The sequence below is a fragment of the Zootoca vivipara genome, chromosome 11 (genome assembly GCF_963506605.1).
Source record: "Zootoca vivipara chromosome 11, rZooViv1.1, whole genome shotgun sequence".
Classification (NCBI taxonomy): Eukaryota; Metazoa; Chordata; class Lepidosauria; order Squamata; family Lacertidae; genus Zootoca; species Zootoca vivipara.
Window position 1 is genome coordinate 60,417,518 of NC_083286.1, and position 19,119 is coordinate 60,436,636.

The following is a 19,119-nucleotide window of genomic DNA, read 5'->3' on the forward strand; positions in this document are numbered from 1 at the left end:
CGTGTTCTCCCAGCCACTCTGGGTGGCTTCCAACAAAATACAGAAATCCATCAAACATTAAAAGCTCCCCTAAACAGGGCTGCCTTGAGATGCCTTCTAAAGGTCTGGAGGTTGTTGTATACTTTGAGGGCAGAGCTTCAGTTCCCCCTTCTTGTCCTTGTGCAGCAATAAATCTGCTAGCGCATTCACAAAGCTAAGCAGGGTCCGGTATGGTTTCAAATTGGATGGGAACCGCATGTTGAGATTCCTGCTTTGCAGGGGGTTGAACTAGATGACCGTTGGAGGGGGTGTCCCTTCCGACTCTACGGTTCTATGATTCTATGAGTGAACGTTACCCATTCATTTATATGGAAGGCGGTTTATGGGAGCTTTCCCCAGCCTGGTGCCATCCAAACGTTTTGGGTTACAATTCCCACATGCCCCACCCTGCACAACTGATGGGAGCTGAGCTGTAATCCAAAACATCCGGGGTGGGGTGGGGGAAATCTCAGTCATAGTCTCTGAGCCCCTTGGGTGCGTTAGACGCAGCAATCTAATCTAGAAATCTGTTTCCCGCCAGCGTTGCAAAACAGGCGAGCAATTTGCAGTCAGCTTTCCGGCTATTTTCCAGGTGTCCTTGTGACACAAGAGGGGCTCTCCACGTGGCCTTGGAACATCAGGGACTGTGCTGAGCTGCTTGGAAAAGAAGCTACTGGTCTCGCCTCCTCTTCCCCCTCCCCCTTAAAACAAACATGAGAATTCAACACGAGCTGAGCTTCATTTTGTCCATGCATTGATGCATTAGCTTTATGTCGAGGGTGGGTCTCAACGCACATAAAGATTGACCTGTGTGTGACCTTGATGGGCGTTGGGCATATATATGGGTAGGTGGTGTTGAGGCTCTGCTCCGTTCTAAACCGTTTTAGAGTCATTTGTTTATTTGCAACGGCTGATGGGGCAAGACGAGCCCAACTTAAGTCTTATGTGAAAGCATTTCCCCTTACAGGAATGTATTGGCAAGCTTCGCCCAATCTCCATCTGTCACTCTGACCCTCCTCTCGGTTTTCTCCCTAGCCAAAATGTGACGAAGGAGCCAATCGTTTATGAGCTTCAGGCTGCTGCGCGGCCTCAGTCTCCCCCTGGGGCAGGAACGCATTCCTCCGCTGTTTCTCACAACAACCCTCGCCTTTGAGCGCCTTATTTTTTGAGTTTCCCTGCAATCTGCATATCACAGACCAGGTGTTAAACTTGCAAATGCCAGAAATAATCAACATACCGAAGATCTGGAATAAATCACATAAATACCTTTTTATTTCTTCTTGGTTAAACCCAACCTGGTAATATCACAGGAACAAATAACATTACATAACCTAAGATGCTGCGAGGTGGAATGGCTTTGAGGACATCGCGTCTGCATTGAGAATCCCTGGGAATAATTGGAACCGGTGACGCTTGGTTCAAGTTTTAAATTTGTTGCTCTCAGAGTCCTCTTTCTACACCTTATCGTAGTTTGGATTGTTCTGTTTGTGACATAAACATTTGTGATATGTTCTAACCATGCAATTTTTGCAGAAGTGTTCGTTTGGCACCTCTGTATCAATGCAGGTTTGGATCAATGTTGTCCTTCCAAAACAGCCAGCTTAACCCTGGTCTCTTCTAAACCTCTCTCCTTTCCAGGAGGCCTTCAGTGACCTGGCGATGTTTTTCTACGACAAGCATGGAGGAGAGGTGATAGGAGTCCTCTGGAAGCCTCCGGCCTTCGAGCCACAGCCTTTCAAGGTGAGGCGGTCTGAACCCTAGGATTTGGACCATGTGCATTTTTGTAACCTGGCTTCTAGGTCGCAATCAGGGCCGGCGCGTCCATTAAGGCGAACTAGGCAGCTGCCTAGGGCACCAAAATGGAGGGGGCGCTGGCCAGCCTGCCCGTCCCCCGGTGCTGCCTGGGGCTGCATCCTCCACGCCCTCAGCTGTTGAGCGGCTTCAGGCCGCTCTCCGGAGGCGCTGAGGCCACCTTTCAGCCCGCCTTTCAGCCAAGGAACTCTCTCTCTTTATTTCCTACTTTTTTATTTTTTCCTATTTCCTATTTCCTATTTTTTCTCTTTTCTCTTTTTTCTATTTTTTATTCCACTTTTATTTTTTCTAAAAAAGGTCAACAACTCTGGGAAATTGGGGGGGGGGTGGTGCCAGAAGGTGATCTCGCCTAGGGCGCAAACAACCCCAGCAGCAGCCCTGGTCGCAATTGCACAGGGCCCTCTGTGTACAAGGCGCTGGGCAGCAAATAGAGGTGGCAGGAGAGCGTTCTGCCTGCCAGAATGCTTAGAGCTGATGTTAAGTGACACAGGGAGGGATGGCTCAGGGAGAGGCTTGCAGAGAGAAGGGGAATCTTGGCCGATGAGCGAGGGGCTGCTGTTTCGGCAAGCGACATGGCGAAAGGTACAGAGACCTTTTGGGTTGGAGGGGAGAAAGGATCTAAGGGGGGGATAGATGAGGAGACAGCTAGAAGATAGAGAGAGAGAGAGAGAGAGAGAGAGAGAGAGAGAGAGAGAGAGAGAGAGAGAGCGAGCAGGTGCAAAAGAAGATGAGGGACAAGAAAGGCCAGAGCTGATTGATGAAGGGCTTGGCAGCGATCCCAGATAAGAAGCCACTTTGGAAGTGCAAGATGTATGGTAGCTGGAGGGAAAGGTGACTTGAGCAGAGGGTGGGGAACTCCTGGCTTTCAGCCAAAGGATAAATAAATCTACATGGCTGCTCCTTTGGAACTGCAACTGCTCATGTGGATAAGAGAGTCGGAGGGTGTTGGAATTTGCATGGCTTGGCATGCCCAACTGGTTGCAGAACAGAGCCTCTAGCATGAAATCTGATGAGAGTCGGCTGAATAATCAAGCATCCTTTTCCCCACCCCCATCCTTTTTTACTAGCAAAATAAGTTCCTAGCCCTCATGGTGGAGGGGCACCACCCTGGCTGCCCCTGTGCTGTTGTGTATATGCATTTTGTGCATCAGTTGGGGTCCTGTTGGCCGACAGATTCTGCTCAAATGGCTCAGGCTGGCTTTCAGTTTTGGAGGCTAGCAAGGCCTAGGGAGTGGGGCTCAATTCAAGCATCATGCCCAAACCATGGTTAAAGGAGAAACCCGAGTACGGTTTAGCAAACCATATCACTTAGCAAAGGTTTCTTCCTCACTCTTCCAGAGTAATAGGAAAGTTTTAGGGCAGTTTTCCCGCTAAAGCAACAGATTATTTATTGCAAAGCATGGAATCTATACCAGTAAGATAGAAACAGTATCAGACCGTCTTAAATTGGCCAGATAAGTAAAAAAGAAAAGAAAAAAAGAGGTATTTTTAACTTACCTTTACAACCTCGGTCCTGTATACCTGAAGGAGCGTCTCCACCCCCATCGTTCAGCCCGGACACTGAGATCCAGCGCAGAGGGCCTTTTCGGTAGTGGCGCCTGCCCTGTGAAACACCCTCCCATTGGAAGTCAAGGAGATAAACAACTACCTGACATTTAGAAAACACCTAAAGGCAGCCCTGTTTAGGGAAGTTTTTAATCTGTGATATTTTAATGTATTTTGGTATTTGTTGGAAGCCGCCCAGAGTGGCGGGGGAAACCCAGCCAGATGGGTGGGGTATAAATAAATAAATAAATAAATAAATAATAATAACCTGGCATTGTAAAGGTAAAGATCAGCTCTATGCAAGTTGGTTTGAGGAAGAAATTCCAAATACTGGGTGTCACCACTGAAAAGGCGGTGGTTTGGAAACCATGGTTTGTTGCGATACCTAAATGGGAAAACCACACTCTCTGCACCTCTGGAGGCTCTTATAGCACGGAAGTAGAAATCAGGGCCGGCTCTAGGGGAAGGCTGGGTGGCGAGGGGTGCCAGGGCGCCGGGCTGCCAGGGGGGCGCCGTGCGGTGCACAGCATCCACCCACCAGCCGCAGCAAGAAACGGGGCGGGGGTACCGGAGCGATCTACGCACCACGCGCCCGTGTGCCCGACATTCTTAAGACGTAGAAATGCTGAGCAGATGGATGATGAAACCAGACAGGCGAGCCGCAAACCATGGTTTGTCTACCTGTTCAGAACCTCAGTTCAGATTTTGGGTTCTAAACCTGGATTTGGTACAATGCTTGAGTAGAGCTGCGGTCTGAACTCAGTTGCTTATTATATCTGTTCTTTCCGTCACAGGCGCTGAGCATGAAAGGAAGAATGATGTCCGCCCTCGCCCCTGAGCCTCTGACAGTTCCCAATGTGGAGGCCATTTTGGAAGACTTCAAGATTTTGGGGGAAGGATTGGTCACGTCAGTAGAGGCTCGTACAGAGAAATGGTCCATTTAGAATCTTTTGGAACTTTGTGCTGCGTGTATAAAGTGTTGCCCAGGGTGTGTTCTCACCCATGACTTTTCCCACTTAGAACTGTCTTATAAGAAAAGTATTTTTACTACATACAAACTTCTCTCGATCCTGTTTCCTCCTAGAGACTCATCCAGTTTAGAGAAACCTGACCTTCCTAATAAAGGACCCTGCTATTGTAGAAACTCTTATTAAATCCTCTTCCCGCCACCTTTCGAGGCCAAGGAAATAATTGGAACATTTATTTGTCTATTTGCTCAAGTCTTTATTTGTCTAGTGGAATTCTAATTAAAACACCACTCCCTCATAAAACCGCCAAGGTGTGAAATGCTGTTTTCTCCAAAGCTTATTTTACTCTTGAGTTAGCACATACAGAACTCTCTAGAGGAGTGTCTTCTCTCCCAGTCAATAAATAGATTCAGGGTGCTTATACCTGAGAATCATAGAATTGGAAGGGTCTCCAAGGGTCATCTAGGCCAGCCCCCTGCAGTGCAGGCTTCACAGCTGAAGAATATCTGAAAGCAAGCTCTTCCATCTTCCGTGTCGCAGCCCTTTAGTCTGCAGAAATCATGCAAATGCACTTGTACTTATTTTTGCAAAGTTCGTTTTGCCTTCTTCATTCAGATTTTCCAGATCAGCCACCTCTGCATGCTCTCTAGAGCTCCCTCCTGTTATCTGTCCACCTTGAAAGCCATATTCACAGCCCTAAGGACTAGAAACCTCTCTCCCACTTTTAAAATAGACACCGAGGCTTTCAATATTCGGAATTTTGTGCTGGTGTTAATTCATAAAACAAACAAACAAACCCAAGCTCTGGATAGGAGCCACAGCACACTCACATTGCAGCCTTGTGGTTGATATTTTTGCAACATGCTGCAGTTGCAACATCAGTTAATGCTTTGCGGTTCCACCACTGCGTTAGCAGAGAATGAGTAGAAATTAGGAGTTGGCTATGCTTAGCTTGGAAAAGAGAAGACAGAGAGGTGACACGAGAGCCATCTCCAGATATCTTAAGGACTGTCACACAGAAGATGGGGCAAGCTTGTTTTCTCCTGCTGTGGAGGCTAGATTCTGATTAAACATCAGGAAGAACTTTTAGAGCTGTTCAACGGTAGAACAGGCCAACTCAGAAGGTGGTCGACTCTCCTTCCTTGGAGGTTGAAAAGTTGGATGGCCATTTATCACGGATACTTTAGTTGTCATTCCTGCATTTCAGGGGGTTGGACTAGAGGACCCTTGGGGTTCCCTTTCAACTCTTGTCCCTGTGGGTCACTATGAGGATTCTCCCAGGTGTTCTCTTCCTGTCCCGTCCCCACCTTGCCACGCAAAGCCTCCCTGCAGCCCATTTGCCCCAGTCTAGTTGCCGTGCCCTCAGTTATTTTGGCAAGGCAGGGGTGGGGAAGCTTTTTTAAGCCCAAGGGCCACACCCCCTCCATTCTGGGCAACCTTCTGGGTGGCCACATGCCCCTCATGGGCGGGGCCAGAGACACAAGTGGGCGGAGGAACAAATGCAAATCTTGCCTAGTTTCTACACTTGCACCCTCCCATCTCTGCCCTTCCACCCAAACGTGGGTCTCTGGCTCTTTTTGGACTACAACTCCCATCACCCCCTAGCTTGCAGGACCTGTGGTCAGGGGTAATGGGAATTGTAGTCCCAAAACAGCTGGAGACCCAAGCTGGGGAAACTCTGATCATGAGTCAGCAGTGTGATGCAGCAGCCTAAAAAGCCAATGCAATTCTGGGCTGCATCAATAGGAGTATAGCATCTAGATCTAGGGAAGTAATAGTACCACTGTATTCTGCTCTGGTCAGACCTCACCTGGAGTACTGTGTCCAGTTCTGGGCACCACAGTTCAAGAAGGATACTGACAAGTTGGAACGTGTCCAGAGGAGGACAACCAAAATGGTCAAGGGCCTGGAAACGATGCCTTATGAGGAACGGCTTAGGGAGCTGGGTATGTTTAGCCTGGAGAAGAGAAGGTTAAGGGGTGATATGATAGCCATGTTCAAATATATAAAAGGATGTCATATAGAGGAGGGAGAAAGATTGTTTTCTGCTGCTCCAGAGAAGCGGACACGGAGCAATGGATTCAAACTACGAGAAAGAACATTCCACCTAAACATTAGGAAGAACTTCCTGACAGTAAGAGCTGTTCGGCAGTGGAATTTGCTACCAAGGAGTGTGGTGGAGTCTCCTTCTTTGGAGGTCTTTAAGCAGAGGCTTGACAGCCATCTGTCAGGAATGATTTGATGGTGTTTCCTGCTTGGCAGGGGGTTGGACTGGATGGCCCTTGCGGTCTCTTCAAACTCTATGATTCTATGATCTAGGCCAGGCACGTCCAACAGGTAGATCGTGATCTATAGGTAGATTACTGGACGTCTGTGGTAGATCACCAGTAGATCACTGGCTCCCCCCAAAGAAACTCATCAACTTTGGCTCCCCTAAAAAAAAGCTCAACAACTTTCTCCATCACCCCTAAAAACAGGGTTTTCCTTACCCCTAAAAAAATCTCAACAACTTTGACCTGAACCCCTAAAAAACAGGGTTTTTTTAGCTCAACTTTGACCTGAACCCCGCAAAAGGGGGTAGATCACTGCCAGTTTTGAACTATGTGAGTAGATCGCAGTCTCTTGGGAGTTGGCCACCCCTGATCTAGGCAAACAAGAAGCAGGAGTGGTGTTCAAGGACGCATTTCACCCAGGAAGAAAACAGCTGGCGATGGGTGTAGAGCCTGGAAAGAGTTATGAGGGCCAGGCAGAGAGGCTTGCAGGGCCGCATTCAGTCCCTGCGTCTGAGGTTCCTCCGTCCTGCATTCACACACAACCTGCCCTGGATATTTTTGCTGCATCGATGCATCAACATAACTCCTAATGTTGCTGCTGATTGAGCACACAGTCACCCAATCCTGTGTCGTGAAGTCTCCTTTTGCCTTGTGCAGAAAAGCGTGGCCAGGATCGTGCTCTTTAAGCCCCCTCCTTCCCAGTAAAACAAGACGGTGCCTGGTTTAAATATGCCCTGAGTGCAAACAGAAACTTGATAAACCCTTCCAAATATAACTCTTATTAACGCTTATAAACTTTTTAATGCCTGCAGTGCACCGGGAGCAGGAAAAGGCTTCCGCTTGGGAGGTGACGCTTCTCTGGGATGTCTGGAAGAATCTGGAAAACAAAGAAAAGACTCTTGGGAACCGCAGGTGGCAAAATAGGCACTGGAAGATCCAAACTAGGCTGGCACCTAGGAGTTGTAACCCAATAGCTGATGGGAGCATAGCTGCCAAGTTTTCCCTTTTCTCGCGAGGAAGCCTATTCAGCATAATGGAAAATCCCTTTTAAAAAGGGATATCTTGGCAGCTATGGATGGGAGTTGTAATCCAAAACATTGGAGGGCACCAGGTTGACAAAAGCGAGCCTAGTTCAGATCTCACCTGTGCCAAGATCTCAGCCGGTGGCCTTGGGTATCTCTGCCTCAGGCCACCTGCAGTGTGAAGACAGTAAGAAGGCTGACCGCTCTCTTTCACGAGGCTGTGGAAAGCACTTTGCATTCTACAACCCACAATTGCAGCGGGGGGTAAAAACTGAATGTCACCCCTTACTCGCATTTTCTCTAAACTAAAAACTCCCCAATGCTGAAGCTCTTCCCCGGAGGGAAGTTGTTCCTTCTCATCGATCAGGTCGGTTGCCTTTTTCTCTCTCTTTTTGAATACATTTCATTAACATTCGCACAAAAGGAATACAAAAGTTAATACCCAGTACCCTTTTTATCCAAAGCTGGAAAGCTAATCTAAATTAAAACATGGGCCAGAAAAGGAGAGAGAGAAAGCAATATAGGGAAAGGATAAAGAGAAAAGAGAAGGGGGGGGGGGAGAATGGCAGAAAAAAGATTTTTCATCTGTCAGCAGTATATAAAAAAATTATTCAACACACCCACTCCATGATAACACTCAACAAATCCACTTTCTATAAACCATTGGCTGCCTTTTTAGGAACTTTTCTCAATATCCTTTTTGGGACGAGGCAACCAGAACCAGGCAGAGTATTCCAAGTGTACTAGCGCCTTACATTTGCATAACAGGAGACACCCTGATCCTTGCCGATCCCTCCTTGGAGCCACCCAGCCTGTGAGAACAACTGGCAGGTGTGCAAGACCAGTAAGCCCATTACTAAACCATCAATACGATGTCTTGCATATCACACTGAAGAAAGGGAACAGGAGATTACAAAGAAATCCTGCTAGCATTTGACTACTACACCCTTACTCTCTTGCTAATTAAGAGCTAAACATGTGAAAAGCAAATCATCTTTGGAGGTCAACTCAAGCAGGAAATGCCGCCGTTCTCCTCCAGAAGGCTTTGAGATCTCCGGGCAAACATTGCCTCGACAGCCCCTTCGTTCCTCTCACAATGAGCGAGGTTTGCCGTGGCATGCCTTAATTGCCCGTCTCGCTTTTTCGGCCTGCGTTTCCTGACAGCTTTAATACCATCTCAGTGGAAGAGGCAATGAGGAAATGGGGGCAGTTGGTTTTGTTTGCAGGACTGGGGGGGGGGGTCATTTGGCAGCTCCCTGTCTTGAAAAATTGAGCTCCACCCATGAAATGCCATGTGGGGACCAGAAAAGCAACCGAACCCCAACTCCAGAAAAAAAAAAGGTATTAATGTTCACTGGCTTTTATCCTAGTTTAACCCAGGGCTCTGCAAAAGAAGCACATGCTATGGGCATCAAGGGGGCTGCCACAAATTTCCCATTGTTGGATTTTTAACATTAATGGTCACAAATTGCTGAGCGTATATTTCCAAAATCCCAACAGAACAACTCTGCAATAAGACCGGCCAGCCGGCCTATCTCCACAAACTATAGATTAGTTTTGAGCATCTGATTGAAGGCTTTGCAATTAGAAAAAAGCAGGAGGGAATTTTTCAAATACAAATAGTGGAAGTATACAGAAACAAACATCATTTTCCATCCTACTCTACGTTTTGTTTCGTTTCAAAAAAATAAGGCGTCATTTCACGGTTTATTGTTACTTATGTTTTCAATTTGATCTGTATGGGGGCACCATTTTTTTTAAGTGCTTAGGGACTACAAAGGTCTTAATTTGTAGAGCCAGTGTGGTGTAGTGGTTTAGAGCGGCAGACTCGTAATCTGGGGAACCGGGTTCGCGTCTCCGCTCCTCCTCCTCCTCTGCTGGGTGACCTTGGGCTAGTCACACTTCTCTTAAGTCTCTCACCTCACAGAGTGTCTGTTGTGGGGGAGGAAGGGAAAGGAGATTGTTAGCCGCTTTGAGAATCCTTAGGGTAGTGATAAAGCCGGATATCAAATCCAAACTACTATCTCTTCTTCTTCTTCTTCTTCTTCTTCTTCTTCTTCTTCTTCTTCTTCTTCTTCTTCTTCTTCTTCTTCTTCTTCTTCTTCTTCTTCTTCTTCTTAATTTGGCCCTGGCTGGAGGCAGCAGTCCCTTTGAGTATAAGTAGCTGGAAACCTCTAGAGGGAAGAGGGCTCTTGTGGCTGAATCCTGCTTGCAGGTTTCCGCGGGTTTCCCACAGACAGCTGGACTAGATGGGCCATTGGCTTGATCCAGCAGGCTCTCATGATGTTCTTAGGCCTAGGTCTCATGGGTCTTGTGGTTCTGAGCACACACCTGCATGCGTGCCCAGGACGGAAAAATGCAGCAGGGTGTGGCGTGCGTCTGAGATACACTCACGGTACATTCCAAAAAGCTCCACACTCTGGGGGGGATGGCAAGCTCCAGAAAACGCTCTAAAATTGTGAAGGTGCGGAAATCAATGCACCAAAAGCCCACACAGAAAAACGGGCTGTGAACAGCTCATGTGCAATGGGAGGGGTCAACCCAGAAGCATGCTCAGCGAACATGAGAAACGGTGCCAAGTCATGCCAGTTGAGTTTTGATGCTGGTAGCAGCTTTTGCGGCAGGAGTCTTGCCTAACCTTACCCAGGAATCGCAGGGATGGAAGCTTGGACCACCTGCATGTAAGCAGGTGCTCTGCTACCGACCTACAGAACCAGGTCATCTTCAGGACACAGTTCATTGGCAAAGTGGGCGCTTTGCATGAGAAGGCTCCAAGTTCCCAGTCCCTGGTGTCCTTTTCTCTGCCTGAGACCATGGAGAAGAAGAAGAGTTTGGATTTGATATCCTGCTTTCTCACTACCCGAAGGAGTCTCAAAGCGGCTAGCATTCTCCTTTCCCTTCCTCTCCCACAACAAACACTCTGTGAGGTGAGTGGGGCTGAGAGACTTCAGAGAAGTGTGACTAGCCCAAGGTCACCCAGCAGCTGCATGTGGAGGAGCGGAGGCGCGAACCCGGTCCCCCAGATTACGAGTCCACCGCTCTTAACCACTACACCACACTGGCTCTACACTACACCACACACATCTGCCAGGGATATTAGATGGTATTAGATGGGCAAATGGTATTCTTTCATATGCAGAATGAGAAAACGTTTCTCAGACTCAGCTGTTGACGGGTCGCCAACTTGGATGGCATACCCTCCACCATTTCTCCTATGAAAATAGGGACGTGCTATTCCATAACAATATAAATTTTATTATTTACACCCCACCCATCTGACTAGATTGCAGCAGCCACTCTGGGCGGCTTCTAACATATAAAAACAGAAAACATTGAACATTTTTTAAAAAAAACTTCCCCATACCAGGCTGTCTTCAGATGCATTCTAAAAGTTGCATAATTACTTATCTCCTTGGCTCGGGCGTCGCATAACTCCATACCCTCCAACAGTTCTCCAAGGAAAATAGGGACGTCCTAAGGAAAAGCAGCACATTCCGGGATCGAATCAGAATCTGGGAATGCTTTTGCAAATCTGGGATTGTCCCTGGTAAACAGGGACACTTGAGGGTCTGAGATGGCTTTAAAAGAAGTTTAGATAAATTCATGGAAGACAAAGCTACCAGGGTCTGCTAGCTGGGAGTCGCAGGTGTGCAGAGGACTGTTGCGCTCACGTCTTGTCGGTGGGCTTTCCAGAAGAGGAATTTTATCAGCCACTGTGAGAACAGGATGCTGGACTAGAGCAGTGTTTCTCAACCTTTTTTGGGCCACGGCACACTTGTTCCGTGAAAAAAATCACGAGGCACACCACCATTAAAAAAGTTAAAAAATTTAACTCTGTGCCGCCCTATATTATAATTATGACTGTAAGAAACACTTGCCAAATATTGCTTTCTGGCGGGTTAGTGCTGTGTGTTGGCGGCCGCCAGGCTCGTTTGCACTGAGCTTTGGGAAAGAGGAGGAGAAATATTGCTTTCCGGCGGGTGACAATGCAAATCGCCCTTCTCGTCGCCGCACGTCGCCGCACACCAGCCAGCGTCTCGCGGCACACTAGTGTGCCGCGGAACAGCGGTTGAGAAACGCTGGACTAGAGGAGTCCGTCACCTTATTGTTTTATTTCTATTCAATTTGAATCCTGCCATCTGTCCAAATCTCTCAATTTCTTCTAATGCTTCTGCAACACTTTTGCCGGGAGTTTCTAAAGTTAAAACCAGATCATCTGCAAAGGCCTTTAACTTAAATTCTTTTGCACCCAATTTAATACCTTTAATCTTTGAAAGCTCCCTCAATCTATTTTATAATACCTCCAGGTCCTTTTCTCTTTTCTTGGGTTTCATCTTTGACCCTTTGCATGCGGGCTTCCCTTAAGGCAGGTCTGTTTGCCTTCCAAGCGCAGCTGATGTCACCAGGCAGAGATGATAAATTGCTTCTGTGGTTCATGGGGCAATGAGGATACATAGCTGGGATAGCTCAGTCAGCAGAGCGCAAGACTCTTAATCTCAGGGCTGTGGGTTTGAGCCCCACGTCCAGCAAATGTTCTCTGCACTGGATGACCCTTGTGGTTTCTTCTAACTCTACAATTTTATGCAAGAAGGAAGGAAGGAAGGGTGGAGAGAACAGGTTGCAGGTCAGGCTACTGCTTAATTGCCTTGTTACCCTTTAACCAGGCTTCAGTCAGAGGTGTCAGGTGGAGACAGGCTGCGAAGGGGAGGACACTGGCTCACTTCAGAGTGTGCCACAAGGAGTTATGACATCTGCCTTCCCAACAGGGACTGAATCTCCTGCCTGTCGGCGACCAAGATGCTGAAGAAAGTCATCGGCTGGCTGACGATCCGAAATGAAACCATCCGGCAGGGACTGGCAGAGGCTCTGTCCACCTTCATCCTGATGGTGAGCAGGACAGGGGTGGAGGGTGCAGGGGTCATTTGAAGAGGGGGAGGGGGTGGCAAAGGCTGGGGCATGCACACACCTCCTTCTTGTTCCTGAAAAAGTGATGTGTGTGGATGAGGAAGGAGGCAGGAAGGGGAGCCAGTCTGCATCAGAAGCAGAATTGATCAAGTTTGCAGATCAATAGCGGAACCAAAACAGGCATCCCTCAAAAGGGGAACATATCTAAATTTTGAGATATGATTCTCCAGTCTGTCAGTATGTGTGCAAAAATGCAACTGTTAGGTCTGATCCTGCCTCGGGGCTCTTCTGAACACTGCAGTGTTGTGTGTGCCAACTATATTAGGCATGTCCAACAGGTAGATCGTGATCTACCGATAGATCACTGGATGTCTGTGGTAGATCACCGGTAGATCAGTGGCTCCCCCCCAAAGAAGCTAAAAAACTTTGGCTTCCCTAAAAAAAAAATCAACACCTTTGCCCTGCACCCCTAAAATGACCTGAACCACCAAAAACAGGGCTTTCCTTCCTAAAAAAAAGCTCAGTGTTGCTTTCCTCCTTCCTAAAGAAGCTCAACAACTTTTATGTGAACCCCAGAAAACAGGGCTTTCCTTCCTAAAAAAAAGCTCAACAACTTTGACTTCAATCCCCCAAAAGTGGGTAGATTACTGCCAGTTTTTAACTCTATGAGTAGATCCAGGCCCGGCTCGCCCATTGACTCTAGTGGCACAATGCACCACGGCGCCTGGGCGATCAGGGGGCGCTGAGGGGCGCCCCAGCAAGTGGGGGAGCTTCGCGGTGGCCTCCCTTTTCCCTCCACCAGCCGCTCCGCGAGAGCAGGGAGGGAAGCGAGCGGAACAGGGGCACTAGGACCCTGTTCCGCTCTGCAGCGCCAGGGTCATCCCTCACCCCGGCGCTGCGATTCATTGGTAGAGGTGACGCCACATGACAGCACCTCTACCAATGAAACGCAGCGCCCTGTTGGCGGGAAGGAACCCGGCGTGGCCCGGCCTGCCCAGGCACCCCGCTCTGCTGGGAGAAGGGAGGAAGGCTGCGCGGAGCAGTGGCGCCCCCTCCCCCACTCAATCTGGCGGCATCGGACAGGCAGGCAGGCGGCCTCCGGCACAGCGCGGCCCTGCTGTGAGGTGCGGGGGCCGCCGTGAGGCTCCCGCCGCCCGGCACACCAGGTAAGAGTTTTCCTCTTTTTTTAGAGTGGGGTGGCGCCCAAGGGATCCCTGCACCAGGGCGCCCGATGACCTTAAGACGGCCCTGAGTAGATCTTGGAAGTTGGCCACCCCTGAACTATATCTTTAAAGCACGTTCAAAGAACATTGCCCTCCGCTCAAAGAATTCTGGATACCGTAGTGTGTTAAAGGTTGCTGGGAACTTTCCCTTTGTGAGGGGCAAACTACAGGGCCCAGAATTCTTTGAGGGAAAGGATAGGCGTCAGAGCTGCTTTAAAGGCATACACAGTCAACAATGGTCATCTCCATCCCTTGTTCTGGACACGAAGGATCAGTGTTTCTCACACACCTGCTGTGACCCACGACCTGAGCGCTGCTCATAAACCCCGTTTAGTGATCCACCTGAAGATCAGCAAACCTTTCATATGCTCAACAGTATATTTGGAGTAGCAAACAACAACCCGACTCAAAGATGATATTGTGGGAGAAAACGGGGGAGGACATTTTGTTCTGAACTTCAGTTTGCATTAGGTATCTGATTGTATTAATTGGTTATGGATTGGAACCCATTGTCTCATGATTTGGAGGAAGCATCTGATAAAAGCACCGTTGCGCCCAACTTAATGAGGAACATTTCTTCAAGAACAGCTCATGCAATACTATTTTTATTTTTTTAAGCATCTAACCGGCTAAAAATATAGTATTATTATCCCAAGGGCTGTTTAATCCATTACCATCGCTATTACATTCAGTATTAGACACTTTGGGATTAGACAGGGATAGTGGCATTACAATCTGGAAAGAAAATACAGTGGTACCTCTGTGCCGTTTGCACCCCGAAAAGTCCGTAAGTAGAGTGTCGCTACTGCGCATGCGCGAAGCCTGATAGAGCGCTTCTATGCATGTGCGAAGCACGCAGATCACATATGCGGCAAAACCCAGAAGTATACACTTCCAGGTTTGCCCCGTTCGCAACCCGAAAATCTGCAACATGAAGCGAACGCAACCAGTATTATTATTCCAAGGGCTGTTTAATCCATTATCATCTCGATTAAATTCAGTACTAGACACTTTGGGATTAGACAAGGATAGTGGCATTACAATGACCTGCACATGTGGGTTCGCTTTGACACAGGCGATCTTTGCACAGGTGATGTTGTCCTGCTACCATGATGATGGATACCTTGACACATAGGGGGTCTCTCTTCTTCCCCCTCCCCCCCCCACACAGGTTATTGGACAGGGCTCTGTTGCCCAGGTGGTACTAGGAAGGAATAGCTATGGGCAGTTTCTGAGCATCAATCTGGGATTTGGATTCGGTGTCATGTTAGGAATCCACGTAGCTGGTGGAATCTCAGGTGAGTCTGGTAGAAAATGTGTCTGGCAGATCTTCCTTTTAATATCAGCGATGCAGTTTGAATCAGTTTAGATCTGGACATAAATTGCTTTAGGACCTGGAGAACTTCCACATACCGGATGTCTAGAAACGTACAGATTCAGCCTTGAGGCCATCTCTATACTCACAGAACCACGGTTCTCAGGGTTAAGAAGCAGGTCCCAACACCCACTCCATGATGCCTAGAACAACTTCCATAATCTAAGGACCACCTTGCTGATACTCGCCTCCAGCGGCTGAGGGTGTGGAATAAAAGTTCAGAACCGGCTTGTTTTGATTCCCCCCCCCATTGTGTTATTTTTTATTGAAACTTTTCAGCATACGATACCATACAAAGCAAACTAATCTAAATGAAAAGGAAAACAGCCAAAAAGGATAAAAGTCTCCTTTTGCTTTTCCATCACTTAGCATTTCCCTGTTTTGTGTTTTTTAGCAAACGCTCTCAGAATTGCTCTTTGTTGTGTTGTTTTTGCAAAGATAGCCCTTCTAAGAATTGGCAAGACGGAAGGGGTGGCTTGCAAATGCTATTATTGCTACTATTATTACTATTATCATCATTTACTCTCATATTCCTACCATTTCTTTTGTCCCTGGAAGGTGCTCACATGAATGCAGCAATTACATTTGCAAACTGTGTCGTGGGGAATCTGCCATGGTACAAGCTTCCGGCGTATGTGATTGGCCAGTTCATGGGATCCTTCTTGGCTTCTGCTATGACGTTTGCACTGTATTATGGTATGCTATTTCCCTTGACCCCCAACCCCTCACAAAGCCACTAGAATAGCTGGGGAGAGAGAAGAACTACCCTGATTTTTTGTGGTTGTTTCAGTGACACACACACATACCCTTATCTCTCATAAACACACACACACACAGAGAGAGAGAGAGAGAGACACACACATTGCGGGTCCGTGGAAGGGCAGAGTGTTTCGATCTAAAAGTCCATTTGTAGCCTCTCCAACTTGTGCTTTTGCTGTTGAACTGTGTAATCTGGTTGATTCCCTTTCAGAGGCCCTGATCGATTATACCGGGGGGACCCTGACTGTTGGAGGACCCTCTGGCACGGCAAACATCTTTGCCACCTACCCGTCTCCGTACGTGTCGACTTTGGGCGGCTTTATAAATGAGGTTGGCGCACCAGAATTGGCTTTTACTTATTTAATTCATTAAAGTTATATCCTTTTGGTTATATACTGTACTTGAAAAACCATACCCAAAGTGGTTTGCTAAAAGAATAAAACAGTAGGATTATCAGGGAAAGCAGTTAAAACACAACTATTTCATAGGGAGTCATTCTATAGCTTCTAGATAATAGAAACGGAGAGCTTGGACCACACTGAAATGCTAAGATAATAATTGTCCTCGTACAGGACTCCTCCTTAAGAGACAAATGAACCCAATCAGTCTTCAGACTGCAGGGGGTGAAGACAGGGTTGGCCCAGCCATGAGGCAAAGTGAGGTGACCGCCTCAGGCGGCAGGATCCACTGGGGCAGTGGATAGTGATAGGCACAAACGGGCTAGTAAGTATAAAACCAAATTTATTAGAATAATAGCTGGAATAGAGATAGGCTACTAACCATTCAAACAACAAACATACTAAGGTGCCATGTGCAATACAGGGACTGGAGATACTGTAAACATGGAGTGGATAAATGTACAACTCTATCTTAACAAGTGACATGTACAGTAAACGTTATACTGTACAGACTGGATTAATGAACCGTTCCACAAGTACCGTAAGTCCAATCACGGAACGGCTACCCAGTGCCACCACAACGGTAAGGATAGCATAGTTGCCTCTTCTGCCTCTGGGCTGCCATCTTTTTTTTTCATCCTTCCTTCCTTCCTTGCCTCATCCCCGCAGTTCATGACTACAACTGTGCTATTGATCGGAATCCTCGCCATCAACGACCTGAACAATGCAGGTGCTCTTCCAGGCACCCATGCCTTGAGTATTGGGCTTCTGGTTGCGGTCATCGGCATGTCCTTGGGGATGAACACAGGCTACGCCATCAACCCTTCCAGAGACTTGCCACCGAGGATCTTCACAGCCATTGCTGGATGGGGGCTGGATGTCTTCAAGTGAGTGCCTTTTCTCTACCATAGAATCGTAGGAGTTGGAAGGGACCCTTTATTGCATGGATTGATTAAGTCTGATTACTGAACCTTTTTTCTTATTATTCCTGGTTCGCTCTGCCCGTCAGGTGCAGGGTGGGCAACAACCACTTACTTAAATATTGATTAATTGAAACAAATTGATTGGTAGCTCTTGTGGATGCAAAAGTAGGTCTGAACCTCCTCTCCCTACATTAGGTGAAATTTCAAAGGTTAGGTCATTTATTGAGCTATCACATTTCTTAAGGACTGGAGTAAATGTACAAAGGGTGCTTTTGATGTGCACCCTACCTCCTCTCCAAGGAATTCTAGGTGGTGTACCTAGGATTTCCCCCTTTTAAAAGTACAAAATGAAAGTATAAAAAAGGTGGAAACAGGCCTCCTGAACTTGATGCAGTCCTTGGAAGCAGGATGGGCCAATAAATTGAATCAGAATCCTGTTTTGTGTAATTGGGGATGCAGAGTGGGAGACTGCCAGATCTGGACGAGGTTGCACTCTCTCCCCCCCCCCCCCGAAGGAGCAGCTTGGGGGTACAGCTAGATTCAACACTGTCAGCGGAGGCTCAGGTGGTCTTGATGGCAAGGAGCCCCCTTCCGTTCCCCTAGCTCAGCTGGAACCCCTTTGGGGCAGCTATGCCTTGGCCATTGCGCTCCATGCTCTGGTAACTTCCAGACTGGATTGCTGTGACACGTTTTACTTGGGGCGGCCCTTGAAGACAGCTCAGCCAGGGATGATGGGAGTTGCACTCCAACAACCTCTGGAGGGGCCACCCTTGCGTTAAAGGATGGCTGAGTTGTGATGGATGTAACTGAGGGGCAGTACAGGCAATGGGTGGTCCAGTTCAGGGATGGGGAAGATACATGCAGAAACCATTTTGTGTGGGTCCGATGGATGCACAATCACGCACACACACACGCTGCTGCTGACCTGGAAGCGGCCCCAATATGGGGCAGGACACCCATGGGGGTCAGGAAGGGAACCTCTGCTCAAAATGGTTGTCACCTGTAGTCACCACCCAGCAACAAGAGGGTCACGGCTTGCCCATCAAAAGGACCAGATCCTTTTGAATACTGCCACCAGGTCGACAAAGACCCACGAGGGCCGCAGTTGTGCTGTCAAAGAAGGAGCTGAGCTCAATTTCTGCTCTTGGCTTCTCCTAGAACCGAATAAAACCAGCTTTTCTCCCCCCCCCCCAGGGCATCAAATCATTGGTGGTGGGTCCCAATAGTCGCACCGATGTTGGGAAGCCTCTTTGGAATTTTCATCTACAACATCTTCATTGACTTTCACAATCGCCCTCGGCTGGATGGGAGCAGGAAGCCAGACTGCAAGGGCGAAGAGACCATTGAGCAGAGTCTGTGAAATCTGGACTCCCGTCCACCGGATGCTGGACAGCTCCATAGCAGACAGCTATCTGCTATGACCACAGTGCCCAAGAGCGTGCAAGCAGGCATCAATCTATGTATTTAGCTAATAAACAGAGTGCACTTTTTGGGGGGGGGGGAACAGGGCAAGGCTGGAAGGTATAAGTTCATTCCTGCCCTGTGCTCTTCTCACTCAGCTGCTGCTAGTGAGCTGCATCTCATTGCTTATGTAAGAGCCTTACTGAAATCTCTTTAGGCAAGGATGCTCAAGGGGTGCGCTGTGAGACACTGCCCTTGAAAAATACACCATCACTTCAGTACTTTCGGTTATTATAGACTGGGTGTTATTTCAGTTGTTATAGACCGGGTGACCCAACGTTTTCCTTGTAGACAGAAGTAGCCCCAACCACCCCACACGGGTACACGCAATTAGACAGGTGCAATTTGTGAACTATGTGCAACAATTGTGGAAAGATGCAGGAGAATTTCTAGGCTTGGCTATGACGTACAATCAGGCATAAGACTCCTGGCTGCAT

The 19,119-nt window shown here is 47.9% G+C and overlaps 2 protein-coding genes across 2 annotated transcripts; both read left to right on the forward strand.

The window, feature by feature from the left end:
• The first annotated feature begins 1,368 nt into the window (after positions 1 to 1,368).
• LOC132592813 (nucleolar protein 6-like) lies at positions 1,369 to 4,519 on the forward strand. The gene is made up of 2 exons (XM_060280388.1): positions 1,369 to 1,758; positions 4,170 to 4,519. The coding sequence occupies exons 1-2, from the start codon at positions 1,678 to 1,680 to the stop codon at positions 4,317 to 4,319; spliced, it is 231 nt and encodes a 76-aa protein (XP_060136371.1). The 5' UTR covers positions 1,369 to 1,677; the 3' UTR covers positions 4,320 to 4,519.
• A 7,806-nt stretch (positions 4,520 to 12,325) lies between these two features.
• On the forward strand, positions 12,326 to 18,914 carry LOC118077317 (aquaporin-7-like). Its single transcript, XM_060280385.1, has 6 exons — positions 12,326 to 12,525; positions 14,938 to 15,064; positions 15,700 to 15,837; positions 16,112 to 16,230; positions 16,968 to 17,185; positions 18,416 to 18,914. Exons 1-6 carry the CDS (start codon positions 12,436 to 12,438, stop codon positions 18,579 to 18,581), a joined length of 858 nt encoding a protein of 285 aa, XP_060136368.1. The 5' UTR covers positions 12,326 to 12,435; the 3' UTR covers positions 18,582 to 18,914.
• Positions 18,915 to 19,119: the final 205 nt, after the last annotated feature.

Excerpts from the sequence above, each read along its gene's own strand:
- LOC118077317 (XM_060280385.1), top strand. The coding sequence starts at position 12,436 with ATGCTGAAGAAAGTCATCGGCTGGCTGACGATCCGAAATGAAACCATC. Across the intron at positions 12,526-14,937 it reads TGTCCACCTTCATCCTGATG|GTTATTGGACAGGGCTCTGT; the intron begins GTGAGCAGGACA and ends CCCCCCACACAG. Across the intron at positions 15,838-16,111 it reads GACGTTTGCACTGTATTATG|AGGCCCTGATCGATTATACC; the intron begins GTATGCTATTTC and ends ATTCCCTTTCAG.
- LOC132592813 (XM_060280388.1), top strand. The coding sequence starts at position 1,678 with ATGTTTTTCTACGACAAGCATGGAGGAGAGGTGATAGGAGTCCTCTGG. Across the intron at positions 1,759-4,169 it reads TCGAGCCACAGCCTTTCAAG|GCGCTGAGCATGAAAGGAAG; the intron begins GTGAGGCGGTCT and ends TTTCCGTCACAG.